Here is a 27,584-nt window from a genome sequence, read left to right on the forward strand (position 1 = left end):
GAATAAAAGGAACCTTTTCTAGTTTGCTGCCAGTCACTAATGATGTTCTACAAGAGTTGGTGTTGGGATTCCTTCTTTTCATGTTACATATCAGTGATTTGGATGTGGAATTGGTGACTTTGTGACCAGATTTGTAGATAATACAAAGATATCTGGAGGGTGGGTAGTATTGAGGAAGTAGAGTTTTCAGAAGGACCAATAGGAGAATGGGCAAAGAAGTGGTAGATGGAATACAGTGTGGGGAAGTGTAAGGCCATCCATTTTGGTGGTAGGAATAAAGGCATAGACTATTTTCTAAACCTGGAGAAAATTCAAAAATGGGAGGTGTAAAGGGACCTGGGAGGTCTCGTGCAGGATTCCCTAACGGTTAACTTGCAAGTTGAGTTGGTGGTAAGAAAGGAAAATGCAATATTAGTATTAATTTCAAGTGGGCAAGAATATAAAGCAAGAATGAGGCTTTGTAAGGCATTGGTCAGACTGTACTTGGTGTATTGTGAGCAGTTTTGGGCCCCTTAGAAAGGTTGTAATGGTATTGGAGTTTCAGTGGTGGATCACGAGTATGATTCTGGGAATGAAATGGTTATTGTATGAGGAAGTTTGTACTGGGCCTGTGCTCGCTAGGGTCTAGGCAAATTAGGGGTGGCTGTCATTGAAACCTATCGAATATTGACAGGTCTTCATAGAGTGGACATGAAGAGGATGTTTCCTATAGTGGGGGAGTGTAGGACCAGAGGGATCGGCCTCAGAATGAAAGGGCATCCTTTTAGAACAGAGATGAGGAGGAATTTCTTTAGCTAGAGAATGGTGCATCTGTGGAATTCATTGCCCAGATTTCTGTGGAAGCTGTCATTGAGTATATTCAAAGCGGAGTTTGATAGGTTCTAGATTAGTAAGGGTGTAAGAGGTTATGGGAAGAAGGCAGGAGAATAGGGTTGAGTAAGGTAAGAAGTCTCTTATGACAACATCCTTGTTGTTTTTGCACTATTCTAAAATCTGCCTCCCAATCTGTAACTCAATGTCTCTTGCTAAAGGGGGATCCATAAATTACTTTGAATAGTGTTGCTTCCCTCATGTTTCTGACTTCCACACTGGCTCAGCAGGCAGTACCTCCATAAGCTATGATAGTATGGTAGAGCAAACTTGATGGGCTGAATGGCCGAATTTTACTCCTCTGCCTTATAGATGGGACGGTAGCAAATGTACTTCTGTTCTAGAATGGAAGTAGGGATAATCCAGATAATTATAGTCTTGTGAACCTCTTGTCAGAAAATGAGGGATATGACTTATGCACATTTAGAAAGGCATGGCCCGCTTGGGGGTGGTCAGCATGGCTTTGTGTGGGGCTGATCATATTTTGCATACCTCAGTTGAGTTTATTGAGGAGGTGACAAAGGTGCCTGATGAGAGTAAGGCAGTGGATTCTATCTGCACAGACTTTAATAAGGCATGTGATAAGATCCCTTATAGTAGGTTAATTCAGAGGATATGGTGTTGACCTTCATCAATTGAGGGGGTAGAGTTCAAGAGCCATGAGGTAATTATGCAGCTCTAAAATCCTGTTTAGACCACTTTTGCAGTATTGTATTCAGTTCTGGTCACTTCAGTTTTGGAAGAATGTGGAAGCTTTCGAGAGGATGCAGAAATTTACTAGGATACTGCTTGGAGTAGAGAAGATGAGGAAAAGTTGAGCGGGCTAGGGTGTTTCCCTTTGGAGTGAAGAAGGATGAGAGGTGACTGATAGAGGTGTACAAGATGAAGGGTACAGATAGAGTGAACAGCAAGAGACTTTTTCCCATGGTGGAAATGGCTACTATGAAGGGGAATAATTTTAAGGTGTTTGGAGGAAATTATAGGGGTGATGTCAGAGGTAAGTTTATTATACAAAGTGGTCGTTGTGTGAAACATCCTAGCAGGGGTAGAGGCAGATACATTAGGGGCATTTAAGAGACTCTTAGACAGGCACATGGATGATTGGAAAAATAAGGGGTTATGTAGGAGGGTAGGGTTAGATTGATCTTGGAGTAGGTTAAAATATTGGCACAAAATTGTGGTCCAAAGGGCCTATACTGTGCTGTAGTATTCTGTGTTCTATTTGAGCACTTTTTCAATCCACATAAGATTTTACTCTGAAATGTTAATAGTTGTAGCTGCATCTGGATGCTTCTAAGATGTTCTTGAATATTTGTTTTCGAAGATTTTAGCTGCCCTAAGCAAACAGATGCCATAATTCAATCTAAACCAAAAAGAAACTTACAAAAAAAATTTAGATACCAGGATGTACTGAAGTTTCTTTAATATTAGTGACCTATTTTAATGTTCTTACTTCAGTCATATTAATGACTGAAAATAAATTTTGCCAAGTGGTTCTCATTGTTAATAAGCAGGGTTTTTTTTACAATTTGATTTTAATTTCATATTTTATGAAGTAATTTACTGTGAATGAAAATGGTCAGACTAATTGAAGTCATGGACAGGAGAAGATATTAAATCATTCCTGTGTTGACCAGTGGATTTCCATCTCCTGTTCTGTGAAATATGTTTAGACATCTTTGAAGATGGGTAAGATTATTTGTAGGTGGTATATTCCCATACTTATAGTGTTGAGATCTTTAGCTGTAGAATGGTATTTGTTAGAAACGAATAAATAAATGGGATTGCATAGGCAAATGCTACATTATGGCCATTTGGGTATCAGAAAGCTAGCCTAAACAGAATTCATAAATCCCTCAAAAAAAAATTGAGATACAGGTTTCCCCGGCCATCCGAAGGTAGAGCGTTCCTATGAAACGGTTCGTAAGCCGAAATGTCGTAAAGAGAAGAAGCAATTACCATTTATTTATATGGGAAAATTTTGTGAGCGTTTGCAGACCCAAAAATAACCTACCAAATCATGCCAAATAACACATAAAACTTAAAATAACAGTAACATATAGTAAAAGCAGGAATGATATGATAAATACACAGCCTATATAAAGTAGAAATACTTTTCCACAATCATTACTGAACTGCAAAAATCTCACGCAAGTGCTGTTGGCAAAAACACGTGCAAGCACTCTCCAGTAACCTTTAAGCTATGAAGCTGCCAAATCATACCAAATAACACGTAAAAATACACAGCCTATATAAAGTAGAAATAATGTATGTACAGTGTAGTATCACTTAACGGGAATCGGGACAGCGCCGAGCACACTGATGATGGTGTGTTAGACTGAGTCGTCAGAGTTTGGGTGGTGCAGTGGCCCCCCACCCTCCAGGCCGCTGAGCAATATATTGCCGCGAAGAATGCAGGGGTCCAGCGGTAGCCGGGAGGTACACAGCACATCTTTAAGAAAAAAGCCGAAACAAGCATGCTAATTAATTAGGTACCGCCCGTAATTGTTGGCCCAGATTGGTGCCGATTTCAGATTGCGTCGTCTCTGATCTGGGCCGACAATTACGTGTCGGCGGCACCTAATTAATTAGCATGTTTATTTCGGCTTTTTTCTTAAAGATGTGCTGTGTCCCTCCCGACTATCTTTGCATTCTCCGCGAATCGGTATCTGTTCGTGGCCTGAGGGTTGGGGTGGTGGGACACTGGGGTGTCATCTCGTCGCCTGTTTCCATTAGAGCAGGCAGCTCATCTTCTTCTATCTCTGCCCGCCTCGATGTCGAAGGTCGAGGTTCGTCGTCTGCTGTGGCTGATGTGGAAGGCTTGCTTGACTGCTGAGCTTCACCTATTTTTCTATCACATGGTTCTTTAATAAGGACTCAAACCATCCTGCAACTATCCCCTAAACCGACGTACCCTTTCAAAATTAAAGTCGTACTTTATCATTACTCATTCGGTTTTGATTGTTATCCTTTTTTCTTCCAATTGCATCAGCTCTTCATCTGTCAGTTCTTGGTGATGGGATGCCAAAACCTCTTCAACATCATCTTCGTCAACTTCCAGAGGCCAAACTCATGTTGTCCTTACTTCGTTCACCACGATCAAAACGCTTAATTATGTCTAGTTTTACAGTAAGTTTAACACCCTTATGAGTTCTGTCAGGCTTTTCCGATACCATAGAACTCATCTTGCAAAGGGCTGCTCACAGGCTTGTGTTTGCAATACCGGCGGGAATCCAGGGGAGAGCGGCTGCTCGGGGCACGCTGCCTTTTATCACTCGCTGATTTTTTCGTGCGCTGATTTTTTTTCGTAACAGTGGTAACACCTTCTGAAAGCGAAAATAGGGTACTAATGTAGGTCTTTCGTAACAGTGAGGTTTCGTAAAGCGAACGTTTGAAAAGCAGGGGACACCTGTACAAAATAAAATTTGCTCTCACAGATTTCATCTAAAAATTTGTTTCATTAACTTGCATAGATTATATGACTTCACACTATTGAAAATTGTGATTATGATTGTTCTCCAAGATATTATTTAAATACCTGCAGTTTCCAACAATTTGATAGTTTTTTTTAAAACCTTGCTTGTTCCTCCATTGACTGTAACTGCTGTTTTATTATTTTATATTTGGTTTGTTTAACATACATTGTTCAACTCCTGGAAAGACTTTTTACTTTTGAGAATATAAGAACGTGTTTTACTATTACCTGGTTGATGAGTCCTTTCTAGTTTTTGTTTCTAAACCCCCTTGAGTTTCTGTTACTGACAACTCTACAGAAAGCTTAGTGGGAGTAGCAAAATTGTTTTCATTGCTTTGAGTAGATAAAAAAAAGTCACCGTAAGTGGGGATATAACTAGAGCATTTTTGTAGGTTGAGACGTGCTTTACAGCAGGGGTCCCCAACCTTTTTTGTGCTGCGGACCGGTTTAATATTGACAATGTTCTTGCAGACCGGCCGACCCGTCTATTTAGTTTTCGTTGCATTCATTGCAGAGATATGTTGGAAATGGAAGCAACGTTTTCAGTTCTTTCACGGCTATCTGAGGATATTTAGCCTTGACTTTGATCCAGAATGCTGGCAGAGATGTTATGTCAAACATACTTTTCAGCCCGCCGTCATTTGCAAGCTCGAGGAGTTGATCTTCTTTCCGCGCTGACATGGATGACGCGCTGTTAATGACCTCGCGTGTGTTCAAACTCAACAGTGGGCGTTACAGGGAATGAGGAAAGGTGCAGCTGACTCATATCGCCAAATCATATCGTTTCCTCGCGGCCCGGTGGTTGGGGACCGCTGCTTTACAGAACACTTGCTTTCACCTCCGTGACTTTGAATTCTGTATATCTAACTTGTGCTGCTGAAACTCTCTTTTATGACTTGGTTAACATTAACCTGACTGTTCTAATGCACCCCTGTCCCTGCAGGTTTGAAAATGCTTAACTTGCCTGTATCCCATCATCTCTCTTTATGGCAAATGCAGACCTAATGAGTCGTACAATACGGAAGCAGGTCTTTTGGCCCACCATGTCCTTGACAACCTTTTGCCCATCTACACAAATCCCATTTTCTGCATTGGGACTGTATCCTTCTATGCCTTCCCTAACTGTCTGTCTGTAGTAATTGTATCTGATTACCTTTCCACCTCTGGCAGCATATTCTACATGTCCCTACTCACCATGTATTTAAAACAGAAACAAAATCCTCTTTAAAGCCAGTGCCTCTATCTTAAACCTGTGCTGTCTTGTTTTTGATACTCCTATTCGGGGGTGGTGGGAAGAAAGACATTTTGATTATCTACATCATCTGTCGCCCTCATAATCTTACATCAGTCAGGTCACTTGTCAGCTTCATTTCTCCAGAGTAAATAAGCCCAACTAATCCAATTTCTCCCCCATAACTAAAGTCCTCCAAACCAGGCAACATCTTGGTGAGTCTCCAATGCAATCTCTAATACATTCACATCTTTTCTATAATATGATCAAAACTTCTTATGGGGGATCTCAAGTTCCCTAATATAAACTAGGACCTTCCTAGTGCAAGGGGTTTAGATAGGGTAGAAATTAAGTATATCCAGGAAGGTTTCTTAAATCAATATGTGGACAGTCCATTGAGAAGAGGGGCTGTACTGGAACTGGTTGTTGGGTAATGAGCTTGGCCAGATGACTGACCTTTCAGTGGGTGAGCAGTTAGGGAACAGTAACCGCAACTCCTTAACTTTCAGGATAGCTATAGATGAGGACAGGTATGGTTGTTGTGGGAGAATTTTAAATTGGAGTAGGGCAAATTATGAGGGCATTAGCAGGAGCTAAAAAGAGTTAATTGGGAACACCTTTTCTCTGGCAAGTCCACATCAAACATGTGGAGGGTGTTTAAAGATCAATTGCACAGACCACAGGAAAGGTATGTTCCTGTTAAGTGGAAGGACAGGCATGGAAAGATAAGAGAACTTTGGATCTCCAGCGAGGTGATGAATTTAGTCAAGAAGAGAAAGGAATTATATGTAAAACTTTGGAAGTTAGGGTCAGATGAAGCACATGAGTATAAGGAAGCCAGAAAAGAACTAAAGGGATTTAGTAAAGCCAGGAGGGCCACAAAAAGTCCCTGGTAAGTAGGATTAAGGTGAATCCTAGGGTATTCTATACATACTTCAAGAGCAAGAGGATAGCTAGGGAGAGGGTGGCACCACTCAAGGATAAAGTGGGGGGAGGACATTTGCTTGAATGCAGTGAGAATGAGTGAAGTACTTAATGAGTACTTTGCTTCAGTATTTACCAAGGAAAAAGATATGGAGGACCAGGAGATCAGTGCTGAGTGTATAAATACATTAGGGTTTTTAAGAGGTCAAGGAGGAGAAAATGGACATCCTAATGAGCATTAAGGTGGTAAAACTCCAGAGCCTGCTGGGATTTACCCCAGATTATCGAAGGAGGCAAGGGACGAGATTGCTGGGACCTTGACCAGTATCTTCGTGTCCTCTCTAGCCACACCTGAGGTCCTGAAGGACTAGCGAGTGGCTCATGTTGTACCTCTATTTAAGAAGAGAACAAGGGAACATCCTGGGGACTATAGAATGGTGAGTGTCAAGTCATTTGTAGGGAAATTGCTGGAGAAAGTTTTTAGGGATAGGATATCTGAGAATTAGGGAGAGCCAGCATGACTTGTGCAGGTTAGGTAGTGTCTTACCAACTTAATTGAGTTTTTTGACAAGATGATGAAAGAGATTGATGAGGGTAGGACAGTGGATGTTGTCTGCGTGGATCTTAGTAAGGTATTTGACAGAGTCTGTCATGGGAGGCTAATCCAGAAGTTGAGATGCATGGGTCCGCGGCAAATTGATAGCTTGGAATCAGGCATAGAAGGCAAGAGGGTAGGGGTTTAAGGGACTTAATTGGAACTAAAGGTCTGTAATTAGTAGTTTTCTGCAGGGATCTGTGCTGGGACCTCTGCTGTTTGTGATGTGTATAAATGACCTGAATGAAAATGTAGATAGACGGGTTAGGTGAAGTTGTGGATAGCGTAGAAGACTGGCAAAGAGCACAGTACGATGAAGATCAGTTGCAGATATGGGCAGAGAAACGGCACATGGAGTTTAACCCAGATAAATGTGAGGTGCTGTACCTGGTAGAGCAATGCAAGGAGACGTACACTGTTAGGGCAAAGTACTTAACAGTGTTGCTGAGCAGAGAGATTTTGGAATCCAAGTTCACAGTTCCTTGAAAGTGGCTGCAGAGGTCAATAGGATAGTTAAGAAGGCTTATGGAATATTTGCTTTTATTAGTTCAGGCATTGAGTTCAAAAGTCAAGAAATTATGTTGCAGCTTTATAGAAGTGGTTAGACCACATCTGGAGTATTGCATTCAGTTCTGGTCACTCCACTGAAGAAAGGATGTTGAGGCTTTCATAGAAACATAGAAACATAGAAAATAGGTGCAGGAGTAGGCCATTCGGCCCTTTGAGCCTGAACCGCCATTTATTATGATCATGGCTGATCATCCAACTCAGAACACCGCCCCAGCCTTCCCTCCATACCCTGACCCCTGTAGCCACAAGGGCCATATCTAACTCTCTCTTAAATATAGCCAATGAACTGGCCTCAACTGTTTCCTGTGGCAGAGAATTCCACAGATTCACCACACTCTGTGTGAAGAAGTTTTTCCTAATCTCAGTCCTAAAAGGCTTCCCCTCTATCCTCAAACTGTGACCCCTCGTTCTGGACTTCCCCAACATTGGGAACAATCTTCCTGCATCTAGCCTGTCCAATCCCTTTAGGATCTTATACGTTTCAATCAGATCCCCCCTCAATCTTCTAAATTCCAACGAGTACAAGCCCAGTTCATCCATTCTTTCTTCATATGAAAGTCCTGCCATCCCAGGAATCAATCTGGTGAACCTTCTCTGTACTCCCTCTATGGCAAGGATGTCTTTCCTCAGATTAGGGGACCAAAACTGCACACAATACTCCAGGTGCGGTCTCACCAAGGCCTTGTACAACTGCAGTAGTACCTCCCTGCTCCTGTACTCAAATCCTCTCGCTATAAATGCCAGCATACCATTCGCCTTTTTCACCGCCTGCTGTACCTGCATGCCCACTTTCAATGACTGGTGTATAATGACACCCAGGTCACGTTGCACCTCCCCTTTTCCTAATCGGCCACCATTCAGATAATAATCTGTTTTCCTATTTTTGCCACCAAAGTGGATAACTTCATATTTATCCATATTAAATTGCATCTGCCATGAATTTGCCCACTCACCCAACCTATCCAAGTCACCCTGCATCCTCTTTCGAGAGGGTCCAGAAGAGGTTTACCCAAATGTTGCCCGGTTTAGAGGGCATGTGTGATCGTGAGAGGCTGCATAAGCTTGTTTTTTTTTTCTGGAGTGCTAGAGGCTAAGGGGAGATCTGATAGTGGTTTTTAAGATTGAGAGGCATAGGTAGAGTAGGCAGGGAGTATCTGTTTCTCAGGGTTTAAATGCTTAATACCAGAGGACATGCATTGAGGGTGAGAGGGGGGTAGGTTCAAGAGCGATGTGAGGGGTAAATATTTTACTCGGATGCCTGGAATGCCCTGCCTGGTGTGGTGGTGGAGGCAAGTACATTAGTGACTTTTAAGAGGCATTTGGATAGGCACATGAATGTAAGGAAGATGGAGGGATACGACATTGTGTAGGTAGGAGGAATTAGTGTTTGGTTGTTTTTGATTTGCTGTTTAGCTCATTTGGCACAACATTGTGGGCCAAATGGCCTGTTCCTGTGCTGTACTGTTCAATGTTCTATGTACCCCAAATGAACCTGACCAGCATTTTATAAAGTCGGAGCATAATTTTTGAACTCTTATATTCTGTTCCTTGACCTATTGAAGGCAAGTGTACCATTTGACACTTTCATCAATTCATCCACCTGCGTTGTTACTTCTAGGGAGCCATGGACCCTGGACCTCTTGATGTTTTGTTTATCAATATTCCTTAGGTCCTTCTGTTTACTGTATATACTCTATCCCTATTTGACTTTTGAAAATAATTTCCTTGCACTTGTCGGGATTAAATTCCATCTGCCAACAATCAACTCTACATTCCAACTGATGTGTATCCTGCTGTTACCTTAAGACAACCTTTCCTGCTATTCATAACAGCACCATCATGCCAATTGCAAACCTCCATTCTCATATGAATGTCTGATATATGTCACATACAGCAAACCTGTGGTACATCACTAGTTGCAGTCCTCTAATCAGAAAAAAATGCCTTTGCTCCTTTCTCCAAGCCAATTTTGGATCCAGTTAGCCAGCTTGCCTCAAGTCCTATGTGTCTTTATCTGTTGGACAAGTTTAGGGTGGCTATCTCAATTTCATCAGTTGTCTTTTTTAAAAAAAACAACTCATCTCGTTTCTCCTCATTTTATAGCCTTGATATTCCTCCAGTTTAGCAACCTTTGAAATGTTTATTTTCCTCCACTTCTATTAATATTCACACAACTATTCATGGCAGTATCTTCAACTACAGATGTCCTAACAATGGGAATTCATCACTCAAATCTTCCTCCTCCTTGGATCTAGTGGAGTAGTAGTTAAGTTACTGAGCTAATATCTGGGTCTTGAACAGTTGATCTGAAGTTGTAAGCATTGATCCCACCATGACAATAGGGAATTTGAACTCAAGTCTAAAATTTAAAAAAAATTGTTGATAATATTAAGGATGAAGATGCAGTATTGTCTTTAAAGAACCACTTGGTTCGTTGTGCTCCAGATCCACTTTTGTGATCGACTCTTAACTTCTCTCTAATTCAAAATTTGGATGTGAAATGTAATAATAGACACAGGGCGGCAGAATAGGCAAATAAATGCCAGGTGAAGAATGTGAAGTCATACATTTTTGACAGAACATCTACAAAGTAAAACAAGGGAAACACAAGACTGCTGGAGAAGGATTGTCTTATGATCCACTGAGTTCTTCCAACAGGTTGTTTGTTGCTACAAATTAAAGCAGTTGTAAGTAGTGTGTATATACAGAAGACATGTAATGTGGCATAACTGGTTGAGAGGATAATTAACAAAGCATTTGGCATCATGAGCTTCATGAAGAATACAAAGAGTAGGTGGTTATGTTGAGGGTTTGAGTTACTTGTTGGATCACAACCCCAAGTAGATAGATTGAAAAGGTTTGGAAGGTTTTGAGCCAAATGCTGGCAAATGAGACTTGGGGTAGATAGGGCATCTTAACTGGTCACTAACCATTTGGGCCATAGGTCCTTTTTCTGTACTCTGACTCTATGAATATTGCATCTGTTATCCAGTTCCAGCTATCACACTTTAGGAAGGATATGAAGATCAGAAGGAGAGAGTGAGTGTACAGAAGGAGATTGACTAGAATATTTGCAAGGATATGGCATTTTAGCCAAAAGTTGAGAATGTAGAAGCTGAATAGGTTTGCTTGGAAGATTGCAGCATAGTTTGTGGCAAACATGACTGGTTTAATTTGGGCAAATAGGAACCATTGTTGTAAGCAGATAGCACATATTTTAAAGGAAGATGAAAAGCAATTGGGGAGGGTAGAGATGTGGAGAAAAATTTTATGCGGCGAGTGGCATGATCTGGAACCTGCAGACCACAAAGATGGTGTGGACTGTAAATCAAGGCTTTCGGAATGGAGCTGAGTAATCACTTAAGGGAAGTAATTTATAGAGTAACTAGGAAAGGGGCAATTCACCCAATGAGATCACTAGTTCAACTCTTTAAAACTTCACTTCCAGCATGTCTTTTGACCTGATAGCTCCTTAGTCTTGTTTACTTTTGTAACTTCCATGTAAAGTGGTTTGATGCGTTGAGTTTGAACCCATTGTTTAATCTGTATTTGCTCAAAATTATATATGTTTAAATGCCTGAGTAATATTTGGTGACCTTTTATTCTTGTATTTTTGAGGTGGGTATTTAGTGAGTAGTGTTCTGAAGCAAGATTTCTTTAAGAAATGCATTAAAAGCTGGGTTTTCTGAGAAATTGAATGATTCACAGGCTGCTTAATATGTAAAGAGTTTCTAATCTGAAATTTCACCACCTTCTCTAAACAAGCAGTGGATTGTCATGGAAAGGTAGACTATTTATAATATAGAAGGAGGCCATCGATCTGAAATGTTAATTGTTTCTCTCTACAGAGATGGCCACTGAGCTTACTAAGTACTTCCAACATTTTCTGATTTTATTCTAGTTTTACTGTACTAAGTATTAAATGTCATGCAGTAGTATTTCAGGCTTTTAATCATTGACTTTGGGTTCTTCCCTTGATCTTTTCTGATTTTAATCCTGTATTTCAAGCAAACATTGTTCCCCCTTCATGTAAATCATGGACTTAATTGTTGCTGATTGTTTTCAGGTGGTGCTTGTGCGTTGGAATGAACCATTTCAGAAACTTGCAACTTGTGATGCTGACGGAGGAATTTTTGTCTGGATTCAGTATGAAGGCAGGTGGTCAGTTGAACTGGTCAATGACCGTGGAGCACAGGTAACTATCACTAGAATGAAATAGTTGAAAACATCCATTTTATTTAAATCTGTTTCAAATCAAAACTCCTAAAACTTTGCTCAAAAGTTTAAAATGCTGTGAGATAATTTTGTGGTTTTGAAGTTTCATAGTAATCTATAAATGTATTATCTCTTCATCAAGTTCTTTTTGATAATGGTGTTAATCCATCAATTTAGGATTTTCTCAAGTGGTTTAGAGATGAATACGTTTAGAATTAGCATCTGTTGCCACAATCCAAGGCCTGTTTATGCTTTATTTCTTCTACAAGACTGTTCTTCTGCATTTTTGTTAATTTTATAAACAGGAGCATCAGAATTAATAGATTAAAATGGGCTTTCTGTCCCCTTCACTTTTTACCATCCTAGCAAATACAAGAAACTACAATAATCATTGTTATTGCCTGATTGTGGCAGATTTACTATCTTTATACTAAACTAGACCACGTCAAGATGTAAAGAAAACTGGTATGATTGAAAGCCTTGGAAATCATAGGTCCAAGGTTGCATATTTCTCTCAAACATACCATATTTCACGTCATATATTTGCTTCCTATTTCCCAAATAAATCGAAGGAATATTTCTTCTCCATCCCTGGGCTAAGAGGGAAGCAGCTTCTATTGATGCACAGTTCAATCATCAACTCAATTATTGCTTCAGTGTTCTCCTTATCTAAATAATGTTCTTTGTAGTTTATCTATCCTGGGAAACTTGTTTTAACTGGATCACTTCTAAGCATTGAATATGTGTTTAATTTGAGAGAGCACCAATGTGAACTGTTACAGTTGAGTCAGAACTACAGTTTATATACAAGGATCTCCGATAATAAAAGCGTTAAGACAGATTTGGGTAGCACTATTACTGGAAAAAAAATTCATTCATTAGTAGTTAGCAGAAACATTGTCTCTGAAATGCACATTCTACCAGACTGGTAGAAGGGTACAGTAACACAACTAACTACATTGGTGTGTAGAAGAGAGTCTCTGAATGCACAGCAGGTTGAACCTTGAAGTGGATGTGCTACGGCAGCAGAAAATCACGAACATTAAATACATGAGGTATCTAATAAAGCAGCCACTGTGTAGATATGATGGGTGCAGTCAGGGTGATTAAAGTAGAGGGTGACGGTCAGAATAGCAGTAAATGTGGACATTCTGCTGAATTTAATGATGGAGACCGCCAGTTAATTTTATTCCATTTATCAATAGCTACATTGGAAGGTAAATATGACAAATATTTGAAATGGTCCTTGGCAATCAGTGACCCGATCAAAATTGTCCAGTGCTTCTCAGTGATCCAGAGCACACAACGATTTCAAATTGTTCTTTGCAATTCGGAATAATTGAGAGAGAGGGAGAAATCTGATTTATACTATGCTGGTCATTTTAGTTCTGAAGAGAAAACACCTAGACACCATTTCTGAAAAACAAAATGAATTCTCAGTGGAGAAGCATAAATCGCTATGGGGTACTAACATGCAAATGCGATGTTAGCATTCATTTCAAGAGGACCAGAATGTAAAAGCAAAGATGCAATGTTGAGACTTTATAAAGCATTGGTGAGGTCTCACTTGGCGTATTGGGAGTAGTTTTGGGCCCCTTAATCTGAGATAGGTTGTACTGAAATTAGAGAGGGTTCAAAGGTTCACAGATGATTCTAGGTTTGAATGGCTTATCATATGAAGAGTGTTTGATGGCTCTGGACCTATATTCACTGGAATTCAGAAAAATGAGGGGTGACATCATTGAAACTTATTGAGTGGTAAAAGGCCTCGATAGAGTGGATGTGGAGAGGATGTTTCCTATGGTTTGACAGTCTAAGACCAGAGGACACAGCCTCAGAAAAGAGATGAGGAATTTCTTTAGCTGGAGAGTCGTGAATCTGTGGAATTCTTTGCCATAGGCAGCTGTGGAAGCCAAGTCTTTATGAATATTTAAGGCAGAGGTTGATAGATTCTTGATTGGTCAGGGCATGAAGGGATACGGGGGAAATGAAGGAGATTGGGGCTGAGAGGCAAAATGGATGAGCCATGATGAAGTGGTGGAGCAGACTTGATGGGCCAAATGACCTAATTCTGCTCCTATATCTTGTGGTCTTGTGGGCAGTCAGCATGGTTAAAGACAGACCAACTTTGAGACCCCTCAGATAAGTCATTGGAGGATTACTTTTCATAAATTGATTCAAGTTGTCCATTAGATATGTATGTAGATTTTCAAAAGGCATGTAATGCGATGTCTCTTTTCAAATGTATTTTTATAGAAACTTAGAGAAAAGGAATAGGCTGATCATCCAAATTCACCCCTCCCTCAGCCTGGATCCATCTATTGCCGGTCAGCTCTTATCTTGCCTCCTTCCCTCCACCTTTTAAATCGTGACTATCTCCTCTCTATCTTACAGTCCAGGTGAAGGATCTCGACCCAAAACATTAAAAGTCCACTTCCCTCCATAGATGCTGCCTGACCTTCTGAGTACCTCCAGTGCTTTGTGTGTTGTCTAGATTTTTGCCTGTATCCTGTAATCCTTTTGGCTCTCAGAGGAAAAAAATCTAAGCCTTGAATATATTTAGGCTTCCTTAAGCACCTACATGGGCAGCACAATAGCTAACGGTTACTGCAATGCTTTACACTACTAGTGGAGTTCAATTCCTGCTGCTGTCTGTAAGGAGTTTATATATTCTCCCCATTTCCTCCAGGTGCTCTGGTTTCTGTCCACATTCCAAAGATGTACGGGTTAATGAATTGTGGGCAAGTAGCATGGCAACACTTGGGGGCTGATTCTAACTCATCCTTGGACTGTGTTGGTCGTTGACACAAACAATGCATTTCATTGTGCGTTTTGATGTACATGTGACAAATGATGCAAATCTTTCTCTCATTCTACATGCATAGTTTCAAGCCTGTACACGCTGGAGTTTAGAAGAATGAGGGAGGATCTCATTGAAACCTATTGTATATTGAAAGGCCTAGATACAGTGGATGTGGAGAGGATGTTTTCTATAGTGGACGAGTTTAGAACCAGAAGGCACAGCCTCAGAATAGAAGGACATCCCTTTAAAACAGATGAGGGATTCCTTTTGCTGGAGGGTGGTGAATCTGTGGAATTCATTGCCATAGATAGCTGCAGAGGCCAAATCATTGGGTATATTTAAAGCAGAGGTTGATATGTTCTTTATTAGTAAGGGTGTCAAAGGTTATAGGGAGAAGGCCAGAGAATGTGGTTGAAAGGGATAATAAATCAGCAATGATGGAATGGCAGAGGAGACTCGATGGGCAGAATGTTCTAATTCTGCTCCTGAGTCTTATGGTCTGTCCTAATGGTCTCATCATTCAGATAATATTCCTTCCTGTTTTTGCCACCAAAGTTGTTAATCTTGTAGTTACCAAGTGAAAGTCCACTGGTTTCCTGGGCTGCTTAACTCTAGGGACGACACACTCTGGTCCTGCCAAACCCGTGAGATTGAGATGGCTTTCCCACCCCAACCCCCGGTTGGTGTGGATGCTCTGTAATTTGATTCCCTTTTACAACTCAGTGCCAAGAAATAACATACAGCACACTGCATAGGACGAAAGGAATTATGTTTATGATCTTACTTAACTAAAGGGTTAGTAAAGTAAAGAAAGAAAAACAAAATGGGCCCACTATAATTAAACAGTTAAAGGTGCACAAGTTGGAGCTTATCTTGAACTTCTCTGTCACTCACAAGCTGGGCCCCTGGTCTGCATGCAAGCACACACCGCCTTCCAAACGTCGCTCGCAGTCTCTCCCACCAGATCGTATTCTACGACCAGTTGTCCCCAGTACCTTCTCTCTTTATCTCCCCTCAAACAAAAAACCCAAGGCCAACCTTGGTGTCCCTCAGCAAGAAAACCTTCCCCCAGTTCCACTATCTTAATTGGATGGCACACATTCCTCATCATCCCTTATCTTCAGTAATAACCCAAACAGGTTGAAAGCAGAACAGACTGGTCTTATAGAACTGCTAATTGAAATAGCATAACAGTAAAGATGTGAACCAGGGCATTACACAAGTTTATCCCCAAACTCAACCTGTGCACTCCTTTTGCCTGTTCAAATCACTGTAGAACCTCTCTGCGTCCACAGCACATGCTCCCACCATCTTTGTGTTGTCCAAAGACTGTGACATATTACATTTTGATATTAAATGTAAAATCAGTGTTTATAATGAATAACTGCAGTCCAAGCACAACTATTGATATCTCACTTGGAAAAGGACTGCCACTGTGTTGGGGCCTTGTGAAAAGCTTTTGGGAAGTCCAAAATCACTGCTGCCTTTTCCCCTCGTCAATTCTGCTAGTTGTATCCTCAAATTGTGGTAAATTTGTCAAGCATGATCTCCTTTTCATAAATCTATGTGAACTTTGGCTAATCCTGTAACAAAAAAAAATAGAATGCTGAAAGAACTCAGTGGCTCAAGTAACATTTGCGGAGGCAAAATTGTTGCAGGTTCCAGTATATGTACCCTGTTTTGTTTTCGACAGATCCTGTTGCTATTTTCCAACAGCTCTTCCACTGCATCCTTAATAATGGGCTCTTACATTTTTCCACAACTGAAATCAAACTAACCATTCTATAATTTTCTACTTCTTTTTGCATGGCTTTATTAAACAAGGGAGTTACATTATCAACCTTTCCAGCCCATCGGAACAATTCCACTTACTTATGGACTCTGAATATTTATCATTCAAAGTTGACTTCTTGTGTGTTGGTTCAGAAAAAACATTTGGTATACCATGAATTCCTGCTCCACGGTCTAGACAATAGGTGCAGGAGTAGGCCATTCAGCCCTTCGAGCCAGCACTGCCATTCACTGTGATCATGGCTGATTATCCACAATCAGTATCCAGTTCCTACCTTATCCCCATAACCTTTGATTGCGCTGTCTTTAAGAGCTCTATCCATCTCTTTTTTGAAAGCATCCAGAGACTTGGCCTCCACAGCCTTCTGGGGCAGAGCATTCCATATACCCACCATTCTCTGGGTGAAAAAGTTTTTCCTCAACTCTGTTCTAAATGGCCTACCCCTAATTCTTAAACTGTGGCCTCTGGTTCTGGACTCACCCATCAGCAGGAACATGCTTCCTGCCTCCAGTGTGTCCAATCCCTTAATAATCTTATGTGTTTCAATAAGATCCCCTCTCAGCCTTCTAAATTCCAGAGTATACAAGCCCAGTCGCTCCAATCTTTCAACATATGACAGTCCCACCATCCCGGGAATTAACCTTGTGAACCTACACTGTACTCCCTCAATAGCAAGAATGTCCTTCCTCAAATTTGGAGACCAAAACTGCACACAGTACTCCAGGTGTGGTCTCACCAGGGCCCTGTACAGCTGCAGAAGGACCTCTTTGCTCTTATACTCAATTCCCTTTGTTATGAAGGCCAGCATGCCATTAGCTTTCTTCACTGCCTGTTGTACTTGCATGCTTGCTTTCAGTGACTGATGTACAAGAACACCTAGATCTCGTTGTGCTTACCCTTTTCCTAACTTGACTCTATTTAGATAATAATCTGCCTTCCTGTTCTTACCACCAAAGTGATAACCTCACATTTATCCACTTTAAACTGTATCTGCCATGCATCTGCCCACTCACCCAGCCTGTCCAAGTCACCCTGCATTCTCATAACATCCTCCTCACACTTCACACTGCCACCCAGCTTTGTGTCATTGGCAAACTTGCTAATGTTACTTTTAATTCCCTCATCTAAATCATTAATATATATTGTAAACAGCTGCGGTCCCAGCACTGAACCCTGCGGTACCCCACTGGTCACTGCCTGCCATTCCGAAAGGGACCCGTTAATCACTACTGTTTGTTTTCTGTCAGCCAGCCAATTTTCAATCCATGTCAGTACTCTGCCCCCAATACCATGTGCCCTAATTTTGCCCACTAATCTCCTATGTGGGACTTTATTAAAGGCTTTCTGAAAGTCCAGGTATACTACATCCACTGGCTCTCCCTTGTCCATTTTCATAGTTACATCCTCAAAAAATTCCAGAAGATTAGTCAAGCACGATTTCCCTTTCATAAATCCATGCTGACTCGGACCAATCCTGTTACTACTAACCAGGTGTGTCGTAATTTCATCTTTTATAATTGACTCCAGCATGTTTCCCACCACCGATGTCAGACTAACTGGTCTATAATTCCCTGTTTTCTCTCTTCCTCCCTTCTTGAAGAGAGGGACAACATTAGCCACCCTCCAATCCACAGGAACTGATCCTGAATCTATAGAACATTGGAAAATGATTACCAATGCGTCCACGATTTCTAAAGCCACCTCCTTCAGTACCCTGGGATGCAGACCATCAGGTCTGGGGGACTTATCAGCCTTCAGACCCAACAGCCTATCCAACGCCATTTCCTGCCTAATATAAATTTCCTTCAATTCATCCGTTACCCTAGGCCCTTTGGCCACTACTACATCTGGGAGATTGTTTGTGTCTTCCCTAGCGAAGACAGATCCAAAGTACCTGTTCAACTCGACTGCCATTTCCTTGTTCCCCGTAATAAATTCACCCGCTTCCGTCTTCAAGGGCCCAATTTTGGTCTTAACTATTTTTTTCCTTTTCACATACCTAAAGAAGCTTTCACTATCCTTCTTTATATTCTTGGCTAGTTTACCTTCGTACCTCATTTTTTTTCCCCACGTATCACCTTTTTAGTTACCTTCTGTTGCTCTTTAAAAGTTTCCCAATCCTCCGGCTTCCCACTCGTCTTTGCTGTGTTATACTACTTCTCTTTTATTTTTATACTGACCATTACTTCCCTTGTCAGCCACGGCCTCCCCTTACTCCCCTTAGGATCTTTCTTCCTCTTTGGAACAAACCGATCCTGCACCTTCTGTATTATTCCCAGAAACACTTGCCATTGCTGTTCCACTGTCATCCCTGCTAGGGTATTGTTCCATTGAACTTTGGCCAGCTCCTCCCTCATAGCACCATAGTTCCCTTTGTTCAACTGTAATACTGACACTTCTGAGTTTCCCTTCTCCCTTTCAAATTGTAGATTAAAACTTATCATATTATGGTCACTACCTCCTAATGGCTCCTTTACCTCAAGGTCCCTGGTCAAATCCGGTTCATTGCCCAACACTAGATCTAGAATTGCGTTCTCTCTGGTAGGCTCCAGTACAAGCTGTTCTAAGAATCCATCTCGGAGGGACTCCACAAACTCCCTTTCTTGGGGTCCAGTACCAACCTGATTCCTCCAATCTACCTGCATGTTGAAGTCCCCCGTAACAACTGTAGCATTACCTTTGCAGCATGCCAATTTTAGCTCTTGATTCAACTTACACCCTACATCCAGACTACTGTTTGGGGGCCTGTAGATAACTCCCATTAGAGTCTTTCTACCCTTAGAATTTCTCAGTTCTATCCATACTGACTCTACGTCTCCTGATTCTATGTCCCCCCCTCGCAAGGGACTGAATGTCATTCCTCACCAACAGAGCCACCTCACCCCCTCTGCCCATCAGTCTGTCCTTTCGATAGGACGTATACCCTTGAATATTCATTTCCCAGGCCCTGTCCACTTGAAGCCATGTCTCCGTTATTCCCACAACATCATACTTACCAATTTCCAACTGTGCCTCAAGCCCATCCACTTTATTTCTTATACTCTGTGCATTCATATACAATACTTTTAATTCATTACTCCCCTCACCTCCCATATCAATTCCTATATCACTTGGCCATACTGTACGATCCCTTCTTGAGCTTTTTGCTCTGTTGATTCTGCTGTCTTTCTTAACTTTTCTTATTCTCACTTTTCCTTTATCTCCATCCTTATGTTTCCAGTTCGTCCCCTCCCCCCACTACTTAGTTTAAACAAACCCGTGTTGCAGAGGCAAACCTGCCTGCCAGAATGCTGGTGCCCCGCTTACTAAGGTGCAACCCGTCCCTTTTGTACAGTTCATCCTTACCCCGAAACGTACCCCAGTGGTCCAAGAATATAAATCCTTGCTTCCTACACCAGTTCCTCAGCCACATGTTCAGATCCATTATCTCCCTGTTCTTGACCACTCCAGCACGGGGAACTGGAAGCAAACCGGAGATAACCACCCTGGAAGTCCTGCTTTTCAGCCTTCTTCCGAGTTCTCTGAAGTCACGCTGTAGAATGTCTTTCCTCTTCTTCCCCACGTCATTTGTGCCGACATGCACCACCACTTCCGGATGTTCACCTTCACTCTTGAGGATTCCCTGCACTTGGTCCATGACATCCTGGATCCCGGCACCAGGGAGGCAACACACCATCCTTAAATCTCGCCTGTTGCCACAGAAACCCCCTTCTGTACCTCTCACTATGGAGTCCCCTACTACCACGGCTCCGCCTGACGTCTGTCTCCTCGGCTTTGCCTCAGCGCCAACTGTTGACTCGCAGACCCGTCTGCCTCTCAGACTGGCACTGTCTTCTGTCCCGATAGCTTCCAAGGGGGAGAACCTGTTTACGAGAGGCACATCTCCCAGCGTCTCCTGTACTTCAAGCATCCTTTCCTTGCTCATCGTCGTCGTCCTTCTCTCTTCCTGTATCCTGGGTGTAACAACCTCACTGTAGGTCCTGTCCAGAAAACTCTCGTTCTCCCGGATGAACCTAATGTCATCCAATTGCCTCTCCAGTGCTGCAACACGGTCCTTCAGAAGCTGAATCTGGACACATTTTCCGCACCTGTAGGATCCAGAGGCACTATCAGTGTCCCTGACCTCTCACATCATGCACGCAGCACACTGAATCAGCCTAGCGGTCATTTCCTCACCACTTCTCACCCTCTCCAACTGTAGCATAGTCTCCTCTCTCAGCCTCCTCGCCGAAGACTCCTGAGCCAAAGACTCGCACTTTTCTCACAAGACACTTCCCTCGGCAAGGCCACTCTCCGACAGGCTGCTCCCCTAGAATGAGCCTTGCTTATATAAGCTGATAATTTGAGTAATTAGCTTCACCTACCGCACCTCCTCCGACCTGGAAGGTCTGTTTAGCTCGCTGCTCACGACCGGCTTTCTAAATCAGCCACTCCTATTAGGTAAATGGAAGATAAAATCACAAGTCATATTGCAAATGTAATACCAAGGTACTGATTTGAGTAAGAGATTTGCAGTAGAAAACATAAATACTGCATTCATGTCCAACAATAAAAAGTCAAGAACTAGAAATATTGAGTTAAAAACAATGTGCTCGAGATAGTCAACGGGTCAGGTCTACTGAGGAGAAACAGTTGACATTTCTGCCTAGAAAAGCCAAATCATAAAAAATGAATTTTTAAAAGATGTCCAGTATGGTAATTGATATATTTTCTCCAATTCTGCTTTCCAGGTGAGTGATTTTACCTGGAGTCATGATGGTACTCAGGCACTCATTTCATACCGAGATGGCTTTGTCCTGGTTGGATCTGTCAGTGGACAGCGACATTGGTCTTCTGAGATTAATTTGGATAGCCAGATTACCTGTGGAATATGGACACCAGATGACCAACAGGTATTATTACTGAATTTTGATATCTAAAAATTATAATGTTTCACCAGCAGTACTCTCGACAATTTGTTTCCCTGCAGGTCATTCCCATTGCAGTACAGACAGCAACATATGGCCCACTAAGTCCATGTATGTTTGGTGAAGTGCCACCCAGACAGTTCTCTTCCCCTGTTGTCCTGGAAGTTTATTTCCCTCAATTACCAGTATATTTTTTCTTGAAATCAGTAGTCACTGCAATCATTCAAAAGCAGCAAGTTCCAGGTCATGACAACTCTATTAATGGGAACATCTTTCTTAGAGTATCTTGCTAAACCTATCGTGAACAAGTCTGCCCTCTACCTCCTTTGCTTCAAGGAGAATTGCCCCACTCTCCAACCTAACTGTAACTAAAATCCCTCATCTCTGGAATTATTCTGGTAATTCTACTCTGCATCACCTTAGAGGTTTAAGTCCTTTTAACGTATGAGGTGCAGAACTTGATATGATGACCTTGTCATTTAATCTGAATATTTTGAAGGTTTGGCATAACTTGCTGCTTTTGAATTTGATATCTATTTATGAAACCCAAGATCACGTAGCTTTGTTGTCCACTTTGAGTATTGTCTGCTTGTCTCTGCATGATGACTTGTGTTACGACAAGTATTATCTCATTGTTGCACTCCTAAGTCTGTGATCATCAGCACATTTTGAATTTTTTTTCCTTTCTCTACTCTAAAATCTGTCATTCTATTTAACACAAATAGTCCTGTCATTGCTTGCCATCCTTTAGTCCAAATGCAACCATTGACCATGTAAGAACTTTAGAAAACAGAATGAATAGGTCATTCAGCCCTTTGAGTATGCTTCAATCTCGGCCTCAAAACCACTATCCCACTTTCTCCCCCTACCCCTTTACTCATTTATTCAAATATCTGTCAAATTCCATGTTTTGTATCTTCAGCTCTATTTATAAGATCCTGAGAAGGATTGACAATGAATACTAATGAGATACTTCCCCTAGTGGGAGTATCTATGAGACATAATTTCAGAAGAAAGAGGAAGAATTTCTATCAGGGCTTATGGCATTAAAGCAGGATGCTTTGAAAATCATAAAGCTGCCATGCAGTGCACATGGTCTTGTGCTTGAATTTTACCCATTTGTCTTGATTCTCTGTTTTCCGTAAGTTAGCCGAATCCCTTCCCATACTAATATATTACCCCTGACACACTGAGTTCTTATCTTGTGCATGTACCTTTTCTGTGACACCTTACCAACTGCCTTCTGGGTATCCATATAAGTGTACTGCTTCTCCTTAAATTTACTTCACTAAGCTCCCTATACTTATTATGTAGGACCTCCTTGTTCTACCTATGTCATCTGTACCAACCTGTACAATAAATTCTGGCTAGTTGTACTCCTCGCCCCCCCAAATGCTCTGCACCTGCTTAGAGACATCTTTGACACTTGCACCTGGGAGGCAACATACTATCCAGGTGTCTCCTCTGCGACAACAGAATCTCCTGTCCGTCCCCCTCGTGATCAAACCTGCCATCACTATTGTCCTGTCTGATTGTCTTCTGTTTGAACCTCACAGTGCCAGGACCTGATCACTGTTGCTAGCCCCAGAAAGATCATCCCCCTCAATAGTAGCTCTACATCCTCAAAACCATTGAAATTGGTCAAAGATGATTTTTGTTTCATAAAACCGATTAATGGATTCCAGCATTTTCCCATTGATAAATGTTAGCCAAATTGGCCAGTAGTTATCTTGTGTTCCCCTCCCTCCCTTTTGAATAGTGACACTACATCTGCAGTTTTCACCAATCTTCTTGGACCTCTCCCGGGAATCCAAAGAAATTTGGTAGATTGTAACCAACACAACCACAATCCCATAGTTGTATCCTTTAAGGCCTTGGGATATGGGCCAATGGGTTGAGTTTGGCTGCTGCTTTTTCTCCCCCTCACTTTTGAGATGAGTCCCCCCCCCCCGGTAGCTCATTGATTGGGGTATCTTTAGTGTCTTTTACAGTGAAGTATAATTATTATAACAATTATTAGAATCTCTTATCTTTTCCATTATCAGTTCCCCAGTCCTATTCTCTGGTGGGCACTTGTAAAAGTCTCATTTCTTGTTAGTTTCATTTTTACAGGAGCTGAAAGTGAGAGCAGGAACGCTGTAAAATGGCAAGTCTTACTGATTGGAGTAGACTCGTGTACTTTAATCAATTAAAGGTCAGATTAAGTGGAATGGCCATTGTGGCAGTGAGCCAGTTTAAGAGTGGAGAGATGAGGCTTTGTAAGATTCTTAAATTTCTTATTCATCCTTAGCATTTGATTCAGTGTAGATAGGATGGCATTTAGGGCATTGTAATACTCCCGCTGTGAGGTATGTCAAGTCAGGTTACCTCATGGTCATCTGTGGGAAGTACACCCAATTGCTGCTCCTGACAGATTGGGTCATGGAACTGGGGCTGAAGTTGGATGTATTCAGGATCAACTTGGATGCTAGCAACATCCAAATGAGACTTTTACTGAGGTGATCACACCTAAGGTACAAATTGAAGATAGATGTGAGAAAAGTACAGAGAGTAGGCAGACAGTGCAAAATACATCTTACAGAGTGGCCGTAGCCCTCAATGAGAACTGTATCTCTTTAGTTACTGTTTCTGGGGCTAGCAACATTGATCAAATCTCTGGTGCTGAGGCTCAGCGGGAAGATAGTGATAGTGATTGCAGATTTGATCACTAGGGGGCAGACAGAAGATTCTGTGGCTGCAAAAGTGACACTAGGGTGATGAGTTGCCTCCTGAATACAAAGGGTCAACGATGTCTCTGAGCAGATGCAGACATTCTCAAGGAGGAGGGTGACTAGAGGTTGTTGTACATGTTGGTACAGATGACATGGGCAGGACAAGGGAGGAAGTCCTGCAGAATGAACATAGAGAGGTAGGCAAGAAGTTAAGAAGCAGAACCAGAGAAACAGGAATTCTGTCGCACAGAGGCTACCAGAATTTGGTTAGTCTGAGTAGGAGGAGTCAGCTTGGCTTTGTGCATGAGAAGTTGTGTTTGATGAATCTTTTACAATTCTTTGAAGTCAGAGTAAGGGTAGATGAGGGTAGTGCAGTGGATGTTATTTATTCGGAGTTGAGCAAGACCTTTAACAAGCTGGCAGACTGGTCCCTAAGGGTTATGTCCAATAGAATCCAGGGAAATTTGTTAGGTGGGTTCTAATTTGACTTGGATAAGAAGCCAAAGGTGTTGATTGAAGCTTATTTCTCAGAATGGGGTATGGTGACTAGTGATGTGCCGCAGGGGTTGCTATAGAAACCTTGTTATTCATTATTTATACAAATGATTAGGATGCAAATGCACAAGGCTTGATCAGCAAGTTTGCAGATGACATGAAATTGCAAAGTGTTATTGATAGTAAATGTTATTGTAGATTACAGGGGAATCGTGATCTGGCTTCCGGCTCCTAAATCACCTCAGTGATGATAGCAGTGGGAAGAAGGCATGTCCAGGGTGATGGGTTCCTTAATGACGTATCCACCTTTTTGAGCCATGGCCTTTTGAAAGTGTCCTCGATGCTGGGGATTTTAGCTAGTCGCTATATATTAATAGAGTGTGAAAGCAAATACAAAAACAGACACCACCTTCTCCCCCTTTAATATTTTTTGTCATTCTTTGTGGATTTCAGTCAGTATCCCTATTGTTTACTGTTAATATTCATATTGTATGTGTTTTTCAATTTGATACCATCCTTAGCCATGGATACTGAATTAGAGTATTGTTTTTGCCTCGCAGAAATGTACCTTTATTGAAGTTCATCAAATATTCCTGAAATGTATATTGCAGCTGATCTACTGTTACACCTTAATTTATATATCCAATATACCATAGCCAATTCTACCTAAATAGTTATTCTGCCTGTTATTTTGTTTCGTTCCCGGATGGTCGAACATTAATTCAGCAAACGATGCTCCTATAAATTCAATTGGGGTAACCTGGTAATGGAGAAGAAAATGTCACCATGTGTTTGTTGTTTGCAAAGGCCCTGTTTCACCCTTTACACTGCTTGCTCCACCCGGCCATTTAATGTTGTATGATATGAAACCATTGTCAGGTAATAGAGAATTCAATGTGGGGTTCCCCCTCCACCCCCAATATAGTTGATGCAGGACAGTTACAGTGGCATCTTTTTAAAACAATCTTTGCCCATCAAATTAGGTAGTTGGCCTTTCCTGATCACATGCACGAGTAATTGAAACAGGTCTCCCAGTGAACCATTTCCGCCATAAAGACACCGTGCACATCCACGCCATCTTCAGTATATCTGCAGGACTCTGGGTTCATGGTCATAATTTTGGAATCTGACGTAAGGATAATTCGCTTACCAATGTGATGGCTGACCTCATAACCTGATCAAATATCGTGGGCTGATTGTCCACTGTAAGTGTAACCAAGGGAGGAGGCAGGTTTCAGTGGCCCATGTTATGGGTTTGGAAAATAGTGTCCACTTCCTTAATCCAGCTGTCTCCGTGCATGGAGTTGATGGTGAATTCTTCCATTTTCCCATGGTGTGTCACTTAGTGAAACACACCTTCTTGAGGTGCTCTACCTTCTGATGAAACTGACAAACTGTCTTTCGATGCTTGCAATTGGACCATTGGGCGTGACTTTCACCACAGTAATGCATCTCTGTAGAGGCTTGTGTAATCTCTGTGGAGACTCTAGGCCAAAGGTCAGTATCAGGAGGGGTCTCTTGTTCAAGTACTTCCTGAATCTGTGGTGACAGGAGTGGCTGAATCTGCGTAAAGCCTCTCTTGACTCCCGGTGCCAAGCTTTGGAGCATGCTTTGTCCCTGGACAAATTTTGGACAGAAGGCTATCCTATGTCCTCTCATCTTGGACTCCAACAAACAAAGCTTGGATATGAATCGCTTCTTAGAATTTGTTGGGGGGAAATATCTTAGTACTTACATTCCTGCACCACTAGAGTCAATTTTGTGATGAAATCATCTGCATTCTTGTCAGGGGTTTGCTGCAGCTCTAAGAACCTGAAATGTACCATAAAGATATCGTCCTCTGTCCCCAAATGTTGTCCAAAACCGCAACAGCGTCTCTCAGTTCAGATTTGTTCTGTAGGTGCAGAGCATTGAAGTATTTCTGCTCAGTTTCTCCTAAGTGCATACAGAACAGCTTGATATTCTTTGCTTCCTCCAGCTTTCCTGCTGGTGTTAAAGCCAGTAGGAACTCAGTGCTGTCTTCCATTGCAGCCAGGTTTGAAGGGTTGGTTTTGCTGTAGCTAGGGTATACTTGGAGTAGAGAAGCCATTCTTAATTTTGATCATCATTGTCAAATGTTACATATGTGCAGAATAAGAAGGACAACGGAATAGTAGGATTAAATGTTTTGACTAGGTCATTTTAGCCACTGTACACACTGGGTAATTACAATGGGAGTAATGAATTGGATCCACTGAGGCGAAAATGTGCACTTGAAAGCCCATGCCAGAAGAGCGAGCTCTCCACACGTAGGAGGCTGATTTGATCTACTGCAGTCAATGTACACTTGTCACATTCTTGCAATCTATCCAATACGGTTCATTTCCTACCTTTCTTATTTCTTATCTCCACATGACCTGATTTCTACATCATCTTAGCCAATATTGTTCCTTGCCTTTGCAGTGATCGCAATCTTCATTGGTAGGCTATCCCACCTCTTTTTACATATCTTTTAAAAATCTTTTAATATTCAATTCATAACCTTTGTCACCTTGCAACCATGTCTCTGTAATAGCAGTCAGATTATACCCAATTAATTATAATTGAAAAGTAATTTGTCTTGTTATGAATGCTCTGTAAAGAGCTTTTCATTTTATCAGTTGCTCTGCTTGTTCTCTCCAGCTTCAAACTAATTTTTCACCCTGAAAGACACTGAACCTCTGATTTGGTGAGCTTCTATTTTGCTCACCTTCAAGATACAAAATATTTTGTCAAATGCACTTTTAAAGTCCAAGTAAAAATCCATTATGGCAATGCTTGGCTGAACCAGATGAGCTCCAGTTTCTTATGTGATCAGCATATCATGTTCCGTAGTCTCTATTGACGTGTCTTCTGGTCACATTTAGAGGTTTTTCTTTAAGACCTTTAGTTGGACTAAGTCTTGCCCTAATAGATTCGTATGAATTCAGTTTGTTTTGATGTGCTTCCTGTGAAGCACCTCACTAAACTGAAGGTGT

The 27,584-nt window shown here is 41.6% G+C and overlaps 1 protein-coding gene across 1 annotated transcript in view; it reads left to right on the forward strand.

Annotated features, from left to right (window-relative positions):
- tulp4a (TUB like protein 4a) overlaps window positions 1-27,584 on the forward strand; it is a 175,956-nt gene that overhangs the window by 37,731 nt on the left and 110,641 nt on the right. The window contains exons 2-3 of the mRNA XM_072265924.1: window positions 11,732-11,860; window positions 21,206-21,367. Coding sequence (XP_072122025.1) covers window positions 11,732-11,860; window positions 21,206-21,367 — 291 coding nt within the window. The remainder of the gene's footprint in view (window positions 1-11,731; window positions 11,861-21,205; window positions 21,368-27,584) is intronic.

This window comes from Mobula birostris, chromosome 8, assembly GCF_030028105.1.
Source record: "Mobula birostris isolate sMobBir1 chromosome 8, sMobBir1.hap1, whole genome shotgun sequence".
Taxonomy (NCBI): domain Eukaryota; kingdom Metazoa; phylum Chordata; class Chondrichthyes; order Myliobatiformes; family Myliobatidae; genus Mobula; species Mobula birostris.